This window comes from Cynoglossus semilaevis, chromosome 4 (assembly GCF_000523025.1).
Source record: "Cynoglossus semilaevis isolate Cse_v1.0 chromosome 4, Cse_v1.0, whole genome shotgun sequence".
In the NCBI taxonomy this organism is placed as follows: Eukaryota; Metazoa; Chordata; class Actinopteri; order Pleuronectiformes; family Cynoglossidae; genus Cynoglossus; species Cynoglossus semilaevis.
This window is the reverse complement of record NC_024310.1, coordinates 14874762-14889728: the sequence shown is the minus strand read 5'-3', so window position 1 is coordinate 14889728 and position 14967 is coordinate 14874762. Positions and strand designations below refer to the sequence as shown.

The 14967-nt window shown below is 41.6% G+C and overlaps 1 protein-coding gene across 4 annotated transcripts in view; it reads right to left on the bottom strand.

The window, feature by feature from the left end:
• Window positions 1-1272: 1272 nt before the first annotated feature.
• igsf9ba (immunoglobulin superfamily, member 9Ba) overlaps window positions 1273-14967 on the bottom strand; it is a 41233-nt gene continuing 27538 nt past the window's right edge. Inside the window, exons 14-21 of one of the 4 annotated variants that reach the window (XM_017032100.2) lie at window positions 14462-14688; window positions 13773-13857; window positions 13527-13688; window positions 13378-13423; window positions 11569-11655; window positions 7913-9544; window positions 3877-4007; window positions 1273-3259 (exon numbers count right to left, since the gene is read on the bottom strand). In XM_017032100.2, coding sequence (XP_016887589.1) covers window positions 3051-3259; window positions 3877-4007; window positions 7913-9544; window positions 11569-11655; window positions 13378-13423; window positions 13527-13688; window positions 13773-13857; window positions 14462-14688 — 2579 coding nt within the window. In that variant the 3' untranslated portion in view covers window positions 1273-3050. Of the gene's footprint in view, window positions 3260-3876; window positions 4008-6009; window positions 6056-7912; window positions 9545-11568; window positions 11656-13377; window positions 13424-13526; window positions 13689-13772; window positions 13858-14461; window positions 14689-14967 lie in introns of those variants that run through there. The other 3 variants (XM_017032101.2, XM_017032102.2, XM_008309495.3) reach the window with 3 other exon arrangements.

Here is a 14967-nt window from a genome sequence, read left to right as displayed (position 1 = left end):
ATAAAATATGATACAATTACCACATAAGGCAGATTCACTGGAACACTTGTACGGCAAAATCTGATTGGTTGATTTTTCAGCTCTTGAATAAACTGCAACATATAAACCGCGTGGGAAGCATTTCAGTGAACGCTGCTTATGTCTAGCCCCTCATCTCCCCTCCCCTCTATTTATAGACTTCAATAAACTCAGCTTGAACACCCTGTTCCATTATCTTAGGGCACTTGTTGTTTATTATAAATCTAATCTTGTAACTTTTGTACAAAAAAAAAATCTAAGCTTTAAGCAAAGCAATTGTTGACCACAAAATAAAAAATGGCGCCCATGACTTATACATCTCTGCCAGCAATTGAGGAAGGCCAGAATAAAGCTCTTTCTGGCTTGGTATTACAGTACTAAGCACCGGGGGCACTGTTTACCTCAGACAAATCTTTACAGCTGTCACATAAATGATTGTTAAAAGACTTTTTTTTAATTTTTTTTTTTATGAGAATACTTCCCTCTTTTTTCTCCTACAAGGTTTAGTTCCAGTTGACTTTTTGTGTTTTACTGTGGCCACCTGCCCAGTGTATTCTCTACTTTCAAACACTTGTTTCCATCGTATAAGAATGACTTGCAAAATAAAAATATGAAGATAATATATGAAACGTGGGCAGCAGTGCCGCAGATGAACACACCACTAATCAAGTCTAGTGGCTTAGGTAATAACTTCTCAAATACAGTATTCTACCTCTTATTTTGTTTGAGGAAACATGGATACATTCTGTCATACATTGCCTGCTAAACCAGCAGACAGTTGAAGGTAAACTATGGAGAAAGATTGCTTTGATACAGTAATAATTTGGCCTTTGGGAGAAGATGGTTATGCTAAAATGAATCCAGACGTTTGCTTGTTACCATAAATCATAGAAACAAAGCCACACCTGCTAACAGCCGGCCTTTGCTGTGTGAATTTCCTCAAAATCCTCCTGTCCTTTTACAAAATCAACACAACATGCGCTGCCAGTGTTGTGTAGGTAGAGATAGCGACTTAGTGACAAACAGTGAAGAAGTACACCGCACCATAGTATAACCCACATTTGGGTGAGCAGCACTCAAACTGGGAAAAGTCGTGGCTTTATTTATGTCCAGAGCAGTAGTTCACATCACCATCCCTAGTAGCAGAGGTGTCGAAGTAGAAAATTCACAAAAAGAAGAGGTTTGACTTTGACTAGGATTCTCCACCTTACAGACACGACAGCAGAAGCTGAATAGCAACTTCATGAGCTGCTGCTAACATTGCAGCCTCATAAGTAACCGTGGCTAAACGTAATCACTCAAATACCGAGGTGCTGAAAAAACACTATGACCATTAAAAAGAAATGTAGCACCTTTTTTTTAAAGACCTTCATTTGATTCCAGTTTTATGCTGTATTTGTATCTTAAATGTATGTGCTGTATCCATCTGGCCATGGAAAACAAAATACAGACACATAATTATAAAGTAATACACAGGGAGACTTATGAAAAGGTAAATAAAAAGGCAGCAAATGTTACAAAACAAGCACTCGCCCAACCCCCCCCCCAACCCCCAAAAAAGGCACAGCAAGGCGTGCCATGTAGTGGAGTGTTTGCAACAGTTACCTTCAAAATATTCCCAAGTCCTAGTGGTATGACTCCCAGATTGTTGTTCGAAGAGTCAAGTGTTTAAGAACACAGGGGACTCTTTGTCAGAAAAGAAATATAAACCTGTGTGTACTGTATGCTAGAATATGTCAGTTAGCTTTTTAATACAACTTATTTGGTTTTCTAAGCCCTGTGTAAAGTCTTTGAAGAGCCTAAATAGATAAAGCAGCCAGAGCGTTAAAATGGAAAACCTTACTAAAATGTAAGCCGTTTACTAAAATGCAAAAAAAAAAAAGAAAAAAAAAATTAAACCAAATTATGACAAAAAAAACAAACCCTATGTGTATTTTTTCTTTTAGAGTTGGTGGAATAGATGTCTGTCAAACAAATGTCTGGGTTTTAATTCAAGTGTTTAGGCAATGACATGACCACAAGAGGTTTTGGTAAACTGTCGTGGCTAATTGTCTAACTAATTGTGGTATAAATGCAGAGCTAAAGAAATGGCAATTTAGAAATAGAAGTTGTACTGTATACACCCCAGATATACAGATAGCGGACTTGCACCAACAACCTTTTAAACCAAATTGTTTGGTCAAATTGACATGATTTCATCCTCTCTAAGAGAGCACAGGGCTGGGCTGAAGTGTCCTCCACACTTGTTGCACTCTGGACTTGTACATGTCAGAACAGCAACAACAGGCAAAAACACACACTGAGCCACTGAAGAAGGTCAGACTGTGTCGCTAATCGTTGGCACTGTATCATAAATGAATATCCACACAAGATGAGAGAGAGATACCGTAATAGTCGTCATATTAGCTGTTTGTATAAGCACAATGCGTGTATGTATGTGTGTGTGCGTGTGTGTGTGTGTCAGATATAAACCCTTTTATCTACACGATTCATATTCAAAACAGGTCAAGTACGTACAGTATACCACAAGAATTACAGCAATTCTGCGTTTTACTCTGAGGTATATTTTTGCGGTTGAGAACCCTGTGTTTTAAATACTGACACTATTTCGTTGTTAGGAAAGGTAGATCGCAACCCCTTTCTGTAAAGATGCACCAGGCTTAACAGTGTGCTGTTTCACTGAAAAACCTAAAGATGTGAACACACCCCTAGTTATGAAACCTTGTCCCCACATACGTCACTCACACTTGGTTATTACTATGTATGTACATCAATTATTTTTCCAAGCTTTTTCAAGTGTAAAAGAGAGAAAAAAAACTGCAGTGTAGACAGTTTTTCTTTTGTTTTTTCAAAAAGAAACCATTCCTTGTCTACTTGTAATCAGACTTTTTTTTTCTACTTCAAAGAATTCAGATTAAGATTATCTGCTGCCATTCCTAAACACCAATGAACTTTAAGAGATTACAGGAAATGTACAGCAAATGGAAACAGCTAAGGAAGTAGTCGGGGGAGGGGCTAGTTGGCCACACGGGTCAGCGTAGAGTGCCGTAATTTGAGCTCTCTGAGTCTGCGCTGGCCAGAATACCTGTCTGGTCCTCGGCAGACTTCCTGCGGTGCAGGAGGGAGGCCAAATAGAAATAGGGGTTCTTTTTGCACTGCCGTTTCCTTTTTCTGTGGAATTCCAGGTCCGTCCCCTCTTTGGGTGTCTGTGATAGCTGCTGGGTCTGAGATGGGTGCGCACCTGAAAGGGAGACAGTGAGAAGCTCAGCAGTAACATACTGTAGCAGCTGCAGATACTCACGAGCTTCTTCAACAAACAAACTTAAACGACAAACTAAAGTTTAAGGAGATCATCCAAGGATTAGGGATGTCCGATGGTAGTTATCAGTTATTATCGGTAATATTAGCATAATTTTATATATTTAGTATTGTATATAAATATTGATTCATATCAGAATTAGAAAAAGTGATTGGTCGATATTGGCAAAAAATGAATCGTGGACATCCCCACCAAGGATGTTCCAGGGAGTTCCAATCCAGCATGTTGGTAGTATTAGACATGTTTGACTGAGTATTATAAATACTTTTTATCCACTAGGATTTGTTTATCCAAAACTACTAGTTGTATCAAATGTGTATTATCAACAATAAATGGTTGGACAGTTGAGGAATTGGATAAACACTTTGCGTCCCTTTAGCCCACGTGTTAGGATTCATTTAAATTTCAATGAATTTACATTAAATATTTTGGAAAATATTTGTTTACTGTGTAATTTCACAAGTAGTACATGCTTCAGCAGGTCATCAAAGTAGTTCCATAAAACTCTGTCCTCCCTCCTCAATAACACAGTGACAAACCTGTTCTGTGCGCCGGAGCTGTGTTGTTATTGTTGTTGGCAGCCAGACCCTTGGCTTTAGTTATACATTGTTGAAGTAGTGCTGGTAAACTCTCAGACTCAGCAGGATCACTAGACGCACCTAGAGGTTCCCTGAGAAGAGCAGAGACACAGCATAACATACAATGTTCAGCAATAATCCAACTGTCCAGCTCAGTCCTGTTGCTTGTGAAGAAGAAAACGGGTCACAGTCAAACAACGACCTGATGAACACGTGACTGTCTACTCTAGACACAGGATCTGTTGACTTTTAGAAAGGGGGTTTGTTTGTTCTTAATCAATCCTTATATTAAAGACCATGTCTTGATGTCTGGCCTGCCAAAAAGAAACGCTTGTTTGCAAATGGCCTAATACATGGGTGTCAAACATATGGCCCATGGGCCAACACCGGCCCACTAGGGTGTTCAATCCGGCCCGCTTCACGAACTTAATAAAATACATGAACACTTATGTTTCAGAATGTTTTTTTGTAAAATGATATAGTGAACCATAATGAGTTGGACACCCCTGCTCTATTATATTCTTTGCTGTAAATGTATTTTAACATGAATTGTACCAGTTGTGAAAGTAAGTTGTCCAAATATATGTAAACAAATGAAAGGACTTTGTTTTAAATTGCACTACAAATGAAGTACGGTGTAAGTCTATGAAAGAAAGTCCCTCTACTCTGACTCTGAACTCAAAGCTTTAGAGACGCTCCCATCACTTGTCACTGTGGAAAGAAAGATTGAGAGGAGTTAACAGAGGAGCAGTTTTAGACAGAGCTGAAATTATCCTAAACAAGAATGAAGGAACGAGAAAACTATAGTCAGTATTACAGACGCGCCTTACAGCACAGGTACAAATCTCTATAGACAAAAACACTGTACAGCACAATGTCATAAACATGAACACTGCGTACAGAGGCTTCACCATGCTGACGGGAGGAGATGACATAAAGAGGAAATGGCCATTAAAAACAGTCACATGACAGAAAAGAACGAATGCACTCAGGACGACAGATGTAACAGAGAATTTAGTCGGAGAACTGTTGTTATTCATTTGGTCGAAGAAAGAGGTTTAGAAAATGCATGCATGGCGTTTTGCACATGGAACAAAACTTTAAAGGGGAATACTCCAGTCTATCATACGTGTGCGACCTCTATTGATTCAAGCATTTTCTTTGTTTTTTAAAAATTTTCTTTTTGTATTTTTGGTGGATGGAAACATGTCTAAATTAGGAAAATAAGGGATCTAAAACAGATGCCTCTTCATTGTCTAAAACGCACTACTGCTGGCTCACATGCCTAGTAACTGTAGTGTCATCCAAAGTGTAGCAGGCTTACTGCACCTTACTGCATCTTTGTGTACCAATGACTGCATATCAAAATGGAAATAGCCACATGGTTGCTAATGCAGAAAAAACAGCAAAAGTACTCCACTGGTTTTGGAAGATTAGAACAGGTTTCTAATACTTATATTTGAGACTTTACTACTATCTGCCTTCCTTTTTACCTATTACGTACATAATACTTACAGTAGAGCATAACAGAGGAGTTTATAATGGAGTTTTTTTTTGTATTGATTTACACATTACAAACGTATTGGATATCGTATCAGGATATGTAGGACGGGGTTTTTCAACATCAGTTATTATCACAGTATTTCCTTAACCACTCAACTAGTCACCTACCTACCAATCAGCCTACTAACCTGAGTAACACCATCTACAGTACATACATGCTAATGTTCTTCTCTGTGTCCCTCAATTTTGGGAGTATACGTTCATATTTTTCTCTCTTCCTCACTCACTGTGCCTGTACTCCATGGCTCTTTCTTCAGAAAGATGGACTTCTGTGTCAACTTCTGCTCAAAACCAGTGTTGTATCTGTGCTTCTTTTTTGCAACCATATTTTAGAAGTGATCGGCTAGATTCATTGTTTCTACAGTCGAGGAGTTTACCAAACGTCACCTGTATTCTTTATTTCCATCAGCTAGCTCTTCACTTGAATCCAGCACAGAGGCACAATCCAAAGCAATTCCCCTTTAAAGGAGAGAGTGATTTGAGCCCTCCCCTACTGACCCCTCCCCTCTCAGACAGGGGTCCGACCCTTACCTATTGTGGCGTAGGGGACCGGGTCACAACAACGCTGCCCAGATAGCTGAGATCAATCAAAAACAAATCAAGTAAGACCCTTACCCGCTAAAAAAGCAGTAGCAGCCATAAAGCTATGTTCCCTTTAAATGCCAATAACATTGCAGGATCAAGTCTCTGACTCCTGGTTTAAGCCACTGTGCAGTACAGAACGAAAAGTACAGAACCTACTGTCAGTCTGGAGTATGTCTCAATGAATGTAGTTCAAATCAATGTTCTTTAGTTATAACTGAATAAAGTATTCTACTGATCAACTAAGAGGGCGTTTTTTAGTTGGTGCTCTGGTACTAAGTGCGAAGCCCAAGTATGTGTGTTACAATGGCAGTCATTTAGCTGGCTGCTCAGTTCCAGTTACCTGTGCCTTGACACAGTGCAATGCTAGATCTATTTTTGTGTTACTTGGATGGCAGCTCCTCCTTTAAACCAAACAAAGAAGCCTCTTGGATGAGACACTTAATATGAACTTTAAGTCCAGTTGTTAATGACCCTCATGATGTAAAGAACTAAAAGCTGAAAGAATGACAATCTCTCTTCTAATATTTACTGCCCTTTTTACAAAACACATTTCAAATCTACATAAATGAGCTAGACTAAAGCTGTCTTATCATTAATACTGCATCTGCTGGAAATACCTCTGTGGTCCAGTTGTGCATACTCAAGTTTGACACATCTGTATGGAAATGCTCTACAGTATCTATATGACAGTTCCACGCAATATTTTTTATCTTTTACCTTAAACAGAATGTGAACAAAAGTGTTGTCTACATAATGTAAGCTGTGAAACAGTAAAAAGCAAAACAAATGTGACTATAATAAACCCACACAGAAGCAAAAAAAAAAGCAAATAGCTATGTTAAAAATAGAACTTCTATTTAAACATCCCAAACATTGCAGATAAAGAGCCAATATTTAGCTTCAGTATAGCTGTAGCTGTTATTTAAATGTTGCATTGATGCCAATTACAGTATAAACAAAAAGTTCAAGTTGAGCTGTGCTTGAAAAACCATTAAATGGATCATTAAGTGTGGTTGTATGAGGGTGCACCCATTCTGTATCTTTCCAGTGTCCGTCCAAAGTCTGGGAATGGCATTTAGATAAAGGTCAAATCAGGGAAGTAACGACCCTGTGAGTGTCCACTGGATATTGATGTACAGAGTTGTAGTTGTTACAGTCTGATTAGCCATGACTGAAGGTATGGGGAAGTTACTGAAGATAGGCCAAGTACCTGTGGTACTGTATGAGAAAGACAGGAGTGACAGAGAAGTATGTAAGAGTGGTTCAGAAACTGTGTAGTCAGAGTGACAGATGGGTTCATAGTATGGATGAGATCAGCTCTGAAGAGACCAGATGGACCATGACGTTTGCAGATGACATTGTAAACTGTGATGTGAGTAGGGAGCAGATGGAAGAAAACCTGGAGAGGCAGAGGTTTTGCTTTGGAACAAAGAGGAACGAAGGTCAACAGGATCAAGACAGGATCCATTTGCATCAAAGACAGTGGGTCAAAAGGAAAGATAAGTTGAAAGGAGTAGAGGACGTTCAGGTGAGTTTAGGAACTAAGGGTTATTCGCTGAAAGTAATGTAGTGCACAAAGTAGGTGAAGATAAGGTGCAGGCTTGGTTGATTGAAGGGGGGTGGCAAGTGTCAGGGGTGATTTGTGAGGTTTTGGGTATGTGGGTCTGTCTAATAGACAGGAGACAATGTCATCTGTTGAGTCCAAACATTGTATAAATGTGGTAAATGCAATCGTGGAAGAGCTCCTCAAAAATACTTCCTCATACAACCACACTTCTAAAAAAGATTTTTAGTTTTTAAAAACCAATATTATACGTGATCTTTTCCTCTGGACAACCAGACCACCTACCCTGAGGCTGATATCTGGAGCTGGGAGGGCTCTGAGGGTAGCATCTCCTCCTCTGTCCTTCTCTGGCTTGGCCTCTGCCCAAATACATCCCTGCACTCAGGAGGGGGAGAGGGGGACTGTGAGGGGTAACTGGCTGCAGTGGAGGCATATGACATTTGGGCATGGTAACTGGGACTTGAATGAGCAGCAGCAGCAGCACCTTGCTGGCTCAGGGTGGGAGAGGTGCTCAGAGACGACCTCCTGGAGAAACTTACAGTAGCAGAGTGTTGCCGAGTGATCTCAGGCATCTCTAGAGATCGAGAGGTGCGGAGGATACTGGGACGTGGCGGGGGCCTTACTAAAATGTCTGGAGAACCTGGCTGGGTGCTAAGGGGGCTCTGAGAGAGGGGGGACAAGCGAGAGGGCTGGAGGACTAGTGGGGGTAGGCTGGGGTCTGCCCGGCGCCCTGCTCTCGGGCTGAGCCAGGACTGGGGACTACTACTGGGGGCTGTGCTTGGGCTTCCTGTGCAGGGTGCCGGGTCTGGGTAAGGCAACACTGGTACACCCACACCGTGGGATGTGTGTCTGAGCTGGCCGAGACTCTGGGCCTGTTGCATAGCTAAACGCCTAACCGGAGGCCCCTGGGGCCTGTCTCTGCCTGGGGGAGCCACAGGAACCTCCAACTGCAGGAGGCCAGGGCTTGTTGGATCCTGTAGAGAAGGAAGGTGCAGGCGACTGGGAGGGAAATGTTGAGAAGGGTAGAGGGGAGGGTCAGAGAGGTCCTGGGGATGATGTAAAGTATGATGAGGAGGAAAAATGAACCTTGGACCCTCCAGACCTAGGAAAGGTAGCTCATGTGGCTGCCAGCTTTCTAGTGAGTGTGACGGAGGACTGTGTGACAGCGAGTGGCCAGAGGCAGTGTACTGATGATGCTCCAATTCTCCACTCTCCTCAGGGATGGAAGGGTACCCAAAGGGACCCTCAGCAGTGCCCGGTGGTGAGGACAGAGCGGAGCTACGTGGGCTGATGTCAGGCATATAGAACGGTGGAGGAATCCCTGATTCAGTGCGGCTGCCGAGATACCCATAGAATGGACCGTGGGGAAAGCCCCGGTATCGGGAAGCCGGTGCCTGACCTGAGGCGTGAAGAGCACTGCCCTCAGCAAAGCCCATGCCTTCCATGGCCCTGTGCAGGCGGGGGCTGTAGGTGGGGGGCTGCGTTGACTCAAGGCTGGATGATGTTGGAGACAGCTGGGGCCGAAGGGTGGGCATGATGGGTGGAAGAGGCCCGGGGTCAAAATCATTCTCCTCATCAGACTGTCTGAACTCAGGGTACATATCTGACTCTTCAGCAAAAGGGAAGCCTTGGATGCGTCGAGGTGGCGGACTGCTCTCAACTACAAATCGGCCATCTGGGCCTCGGCTTATTAGCTCTATAGGTGTAGTGACTTCTGCCTCATGCTTGGAAACACTGTATTTCTTGCTGGTTATGGCGCGCTTGGTTTTCTTGTAAAAAGAAAGCTCTTTGTCTTTTTCACTCTGAGGGCTTGGCAGTTTCCTGACGTACAGGCCTGGACCCTGGGACCCTTCTGAGGAAAGAGAGCGGGGTCGTGATGGAGGAGAGCTCTCTGGACTTATCTTCCCCGAAGATAACCTGAAAGAAAAAGCAGACAAAGCTGAGCTTTGAGAATAAAGTGAAAAGTCCTTTTGCTGTTACTAAGAGGTTCAGACTGAGGGGAAACTTCAGGTTTGAATTGTTGTTCTACGAGGTTTTGACACAAAATAGCTTTTTTCCTAAGCAGATAATTATCCTGCACATTCCTAGTGGCTTTTTGGAGTGGAATACCAAACTTTTGCCCATTGAAAATCTGTAGGCCACAGCTCAGACCGAATCCCCATTTTCATTATTATCATGTCAATAATGAAACTGAACTATAACTAAACTGTGAACTATTTATTCTAATACCGACCAAAGTTTGCTTGAAAAAAACAGACCAAAAGATTAATGTTTTAATCACATAATGGTGAGTTATTGTACATGGAAATAGCATCAGGTAGAAAATAGTTTTTATATTTCTCTTTACGTCAGAGGAGCTAAATGAGGCCTGAGTTCTTACCAGTTGAAGCAGCAGCTTTTTTTATTTTAGGGTCATTTATGTTTCTATTTCAACCTGACTGGATTGTTGCTGTGTTAAACAGCCAACTCTGTCATATCTGCAGCTGGTTCAACGCATGATAATTTAGGTCAGCTGATCAGCCCCTTTTGGTTGCTCCCACCACCCAGTGAGGTGAACTAGTGTGTTTTTCTTGTGCAGCAGTTCTGTCTTTTAACCTGTTCAGCTGTCACAGTCACCAGTGTTTCAGAGCCAATGTTTGTTACTGGGGATCTTTAGATGTTTGTCAAAAGTTGATGTCTTATGTAATGCTAATATATTGGCAAAGACCAATGGGCTGAACAATTTGTGCAGTTCGTAGCTGACTAACTAGGCCGTTGATAATGTGTCATTCCGTGATACAACCAAAAAACCTGAAATTTGACTTGGTGTGAACGTAAGATGTCAGTGGATTCTAAAAGGGTTGATATGAAAACAAAGAGGATGACAATAAGGAGCAGCTTACAGATGAGACGGAAGCAAATAAACCAAGCCATAACAATGGACAAGACAGGACAAGAAGAGCAACATATGAGGGAGGACAAGATCGACTGAACAGCTCAGCATTGGTCACTACATATTTTTGATCAGATATGAAACCAAAGGGAATAGATTCCACCTTACTAGAAATCGTTTGTCCACACCAGGAGCAGCAGAATGGACTCACTGTATACCATGAATATAAAAATGGAAGGAGCTGTATGGTTGCATACTGTAATCTTTGAAGGAAGCCCAAGAAAATCAACTTACAGTAGGAGAAATGTTGAAAGAATAAAAATCTAATCTAATACAACATTCAGCACAAGGGCTTATTTGGTAAAAAAAAACATTCATGGATATTATATATGTAAAGACCATGATATTTTGATTATCTTAATTTTTAAAATAATTTATAATTAATAACTTAAATAATAACATTAACTATGACTATAATATTTCTTTAAATTATTCTACCTCAGCACCATCCTATTACTCAAAGACTAACATTTCTTGAGTGCGTGGCTGCTATCAAAAACTTTAAGTAATACATTCAGTTGCTTACATTTGATCCCTAACATTGTTATCCTCACCAATCACCTACAAGTAAAGCTGAAGGCTACACTTTCATGTGTTGAACTTTTCTAGAAATGAGGTTTTTACTTTAGAGTTAGTGGTGCTACTTCTGGGGCTTACTTTGCAACTATACCACGTTATCCATTTTTATTCATGGTCTGTGCATACAGTACATTATAACGTGGGCAGATATACAGGGATGTACTGTTACATGCAGCCCTCGTGTTTTTTCTTTCTCCGTTTTGGGTTTTGAGTGACAGTGGATGCATGCATCTGGACCAGTCGTAGACTTCACTACAAGATCTTTTCACCATCACTTTATCCTGTTTCTTTAACCTTAACAGCGATGCATTAAACCATGCAGCCAAGCCAGTGTATTGCGGCAGAGTGCAGGGCAATGCAATGCAGTGCAGAGCCTTGCAGTGCAGCACAGCTCTGCAGCACTGTCTTTTTGGTGCAGGCAGGCACTCACAGGGGGCTGGCAGGTGGAGGCAAGAAACTGCTCCTGGCAGGCTCGTCCCAGCAGGGCTCTACCCCAGGCAATGGGGTCAGAGGAGGCCTGCGATGGGAGACAAACCACAGGGGCCTGATTTATCCGTTTTTTTGTAGTCAATTCAATAATTTTTTTTCCATCTTTAGCTTTACTACAAATTAGACAAATTGGGCTTCTCTTACTAGCATGTACTCTGAAAATGAATTTTGTTTTTACAATAATAAAAAATAAAAAAACCAACTCATCCATTGATACTAAAAATGCAGTGTACACAGCAGGTTTGAAAGAGACATACACACACATGAAGAAGATACAGTAAATGTGCAGCTAAACCACAAAAACAAAATGGCACAGAAAGAAACTCTAATAGTCATGCACAAAGCAGACACTGTTTGAGGTTTACACATAAATCAAAAATCAATACACACACACACACACACACACTGCAGTCTGGCTGCTCTTGGCAAATGTGTTTAAATGCTGACTGGGCTGTTGTGAACTCTGCACAGTCTGCTGTTTATTCAGGCGCTACTGTACATGATCTTCAACATAATTCCGGCCCAGACAGCATGCAGATGTAGGCCACACGTGGCTGTGATGCATCATGGTAGGCCTTCAACTGACCTGACAGTAAATGATTTGTACCTAATGTGACCGACACGTAAGGCAACATGTAGGATATATGTGTGTGTACTGTGTGTAATTATACAGTATATATATGTGTGTGTGTGTGTATATATATATAGATAGATATCATACAGTGTACAGTTTATAGCTCACACCCGATTTTCAGCTTTAATGGCCAATATTTGGCACATTAGGCTGAAATAACACATTGTAATAATAGTAGCAGAATGCTACATTAATATCAGGTACTGAAAGTGCATGTATGTTGTTAAAAATCAAAGTGTAATATGTGTGAACACAGGTCAGGCCTGGACGACAAAAACTTTCAATCTAGGAAAAACAAATCCATGCAACATGTAATCACTAATATTAATGAAACTTCAAATGATTCTTCTTTAAATGTTCTCGCTTAAATGTGACAGACAATAGATTTGGGATCATCTACATCATTTTACATATCACAATCATTTAAAAAAATAAAGCAATGGCAGCATGTTGGAGGAGAAAAGAAGGTATCGGATTGATATCGGTATTGGACATAAAAAGCCGTATTGAGCTGTTGTATTTCCATGGCCACTTTAATACACTATTGTCTATTGTCGTCTCTGTGGCGCATGTTGGTTAGTGCATTGGTCTGTAGCACAGGGACGACATTCAGGCTGCTGTATACTCCCCAAGCCCCCATGAGGCAGTGGGACCGACACCCTACTGCCTATACATTTGTTTTCGTCCATAACGAGGAGCTTTCAGGTATCTTTTTGATACCTGAAATCTGACATTTTACAGTAGTAAAACTAGCGCCCCACCGCTAATCAGCAGTTGGCAGGGGAGGGAGTTGGGGGTGGGTTTGAGGGGTATCTTCAAACCTTCACATTCAGGATAACTTCCCCAAAAAAAGTTAGATGAAGGACAAGAGTTTTCCTTTAAATTAACATTGATTCTGATGCAGTAAGGGGATGGACTGACATCAGACTACTACTAAGGCCGAGAACCATGAAGTTTCATTAGTGTGTGATTCAAAGTGCACATTTGGATCACTTGTTTACACATCTCTAGACTTTATTTTGTGAAAGGCTTAGATAAATGTGCATTATGACTATTCATAATTAGCTATAATTGTGTGAAGGTGTGAAAGAATACAACTACAGCTCTTTTACTTACGGTGACTCAATGCTCTTCCTAAAGTGTGTCACAGACAAGGGAGGATCTGAAACAAACAGAAAAAAAACCCATTCAGATTAGGATTTTCTTCTACGGAACACTTTTTTCCATCTGTGTTCTTTTAAAAACAGATGAACAGCTAAACTGACCTGGTTTACGTTTGAGTTTGTGTCGGTGTTGTTTATTGACAAAGCAGGCAGCCAGAGTGCTAAAGAGGACAGCCGCTGCCAGGAAACATATGGTCGCAACAACTCCTGCCACCACCGGTCGGGCCAGGCCCTCGTCAGGCAACTCTGGAGGAGGGAAGGGATCTGACCGAACGGTGGAACACCAAAATCTTTTCAGTGACATCTTTTGATCCTACTACATCACTATTCGGTTGGAAAAACACTGACCTGTACTAGAAACTCCGACCACGTTGCTGCTCTCACTGATCAGGTCGTCCATGACAGCCATCACTCGAAACTCATACCAGGCCTCCTGCCAAAACACAAGATTAGAGAACGCTGACTGTTGGCAAAATAAAGCTGAGTTTGCTCATTCGAACCCTTCTGTATCAAGGTTGGCTGGTTGGTATTTAAGCAGTCAGGACACAGATATGTGCTCTGATTTGTAAAGAATTTCAACTGAGGTTAAAGCATTGGTTTCCCAACCTTGTGTAAAAAAGATTTCTTATCTTCAGGAGGACGAAAAAAACCCTATCAACGCGTTGACGAATCAGATCCTTGAATCGTTGAAGGATCATTACATTTTCAAAATAAAAGCTCTTTTAGACTTTATTCTGCTAGTATGGCAGTCTGAATGAGAAACCTAAGTGGATATGACTGGATTGTTTTTGAAAAGATTTAGTACTGCGGACCAGTACCAAATAACCCTTGAACCAGCACCGGTCCCCAGACCAGAGGTTAGGAACAGATGCAAATCACCTAAATAAGCACCTTATTTTTCTGAGGCGTCAAATACAATGAACAATATTATTTTACTACATACAGTACTAATGCGTTCTTAGCACATTTTCACCATTTGTGACTAGCATACGGTTTCTCTGCCACTTATAAAAGCTGACGTTCTCCAGCACACTGACCTGAACAAGGTCTTTGGCTATGATCTCAGTCTCTGTGGATGAGATCAAGTCATCTAGAACCTCCCATCTCTCCCCAAGGCGGAACTCCATGATGTACCGATCGATGGGTGAGGAGTGGTTAGCGGGCGGAAGCCACGTGAGGAGGACACCATGCTGGGTGCGATTGGCGGTGAGGCACCGTGGTGGAGTAAGAAGCACCAGTGGTTCTGGGGTACCCAGAGGGGAGCCTGCAGTAGAACAGTACCAGAACACTGTTGGACACATGGATCTGTGTGTTTCCACAGGATCAGTGAAATGTTTGGGACATCGTTATATGTACAGTTTCACAGAAACAGTCTGTTTGTTATGTGAGTTTACTATGATCAAGTCACACCAAACCCCCAAACCCACATCCCTGCAAAGTAAATACTATTGAGCACCTGATCTATATTTGTATCTGTACGAACCACTGTATGAGTTGCTGCCACCTAGTGACTGGAGGCTGGTTATCATTCAAGCATTACAGC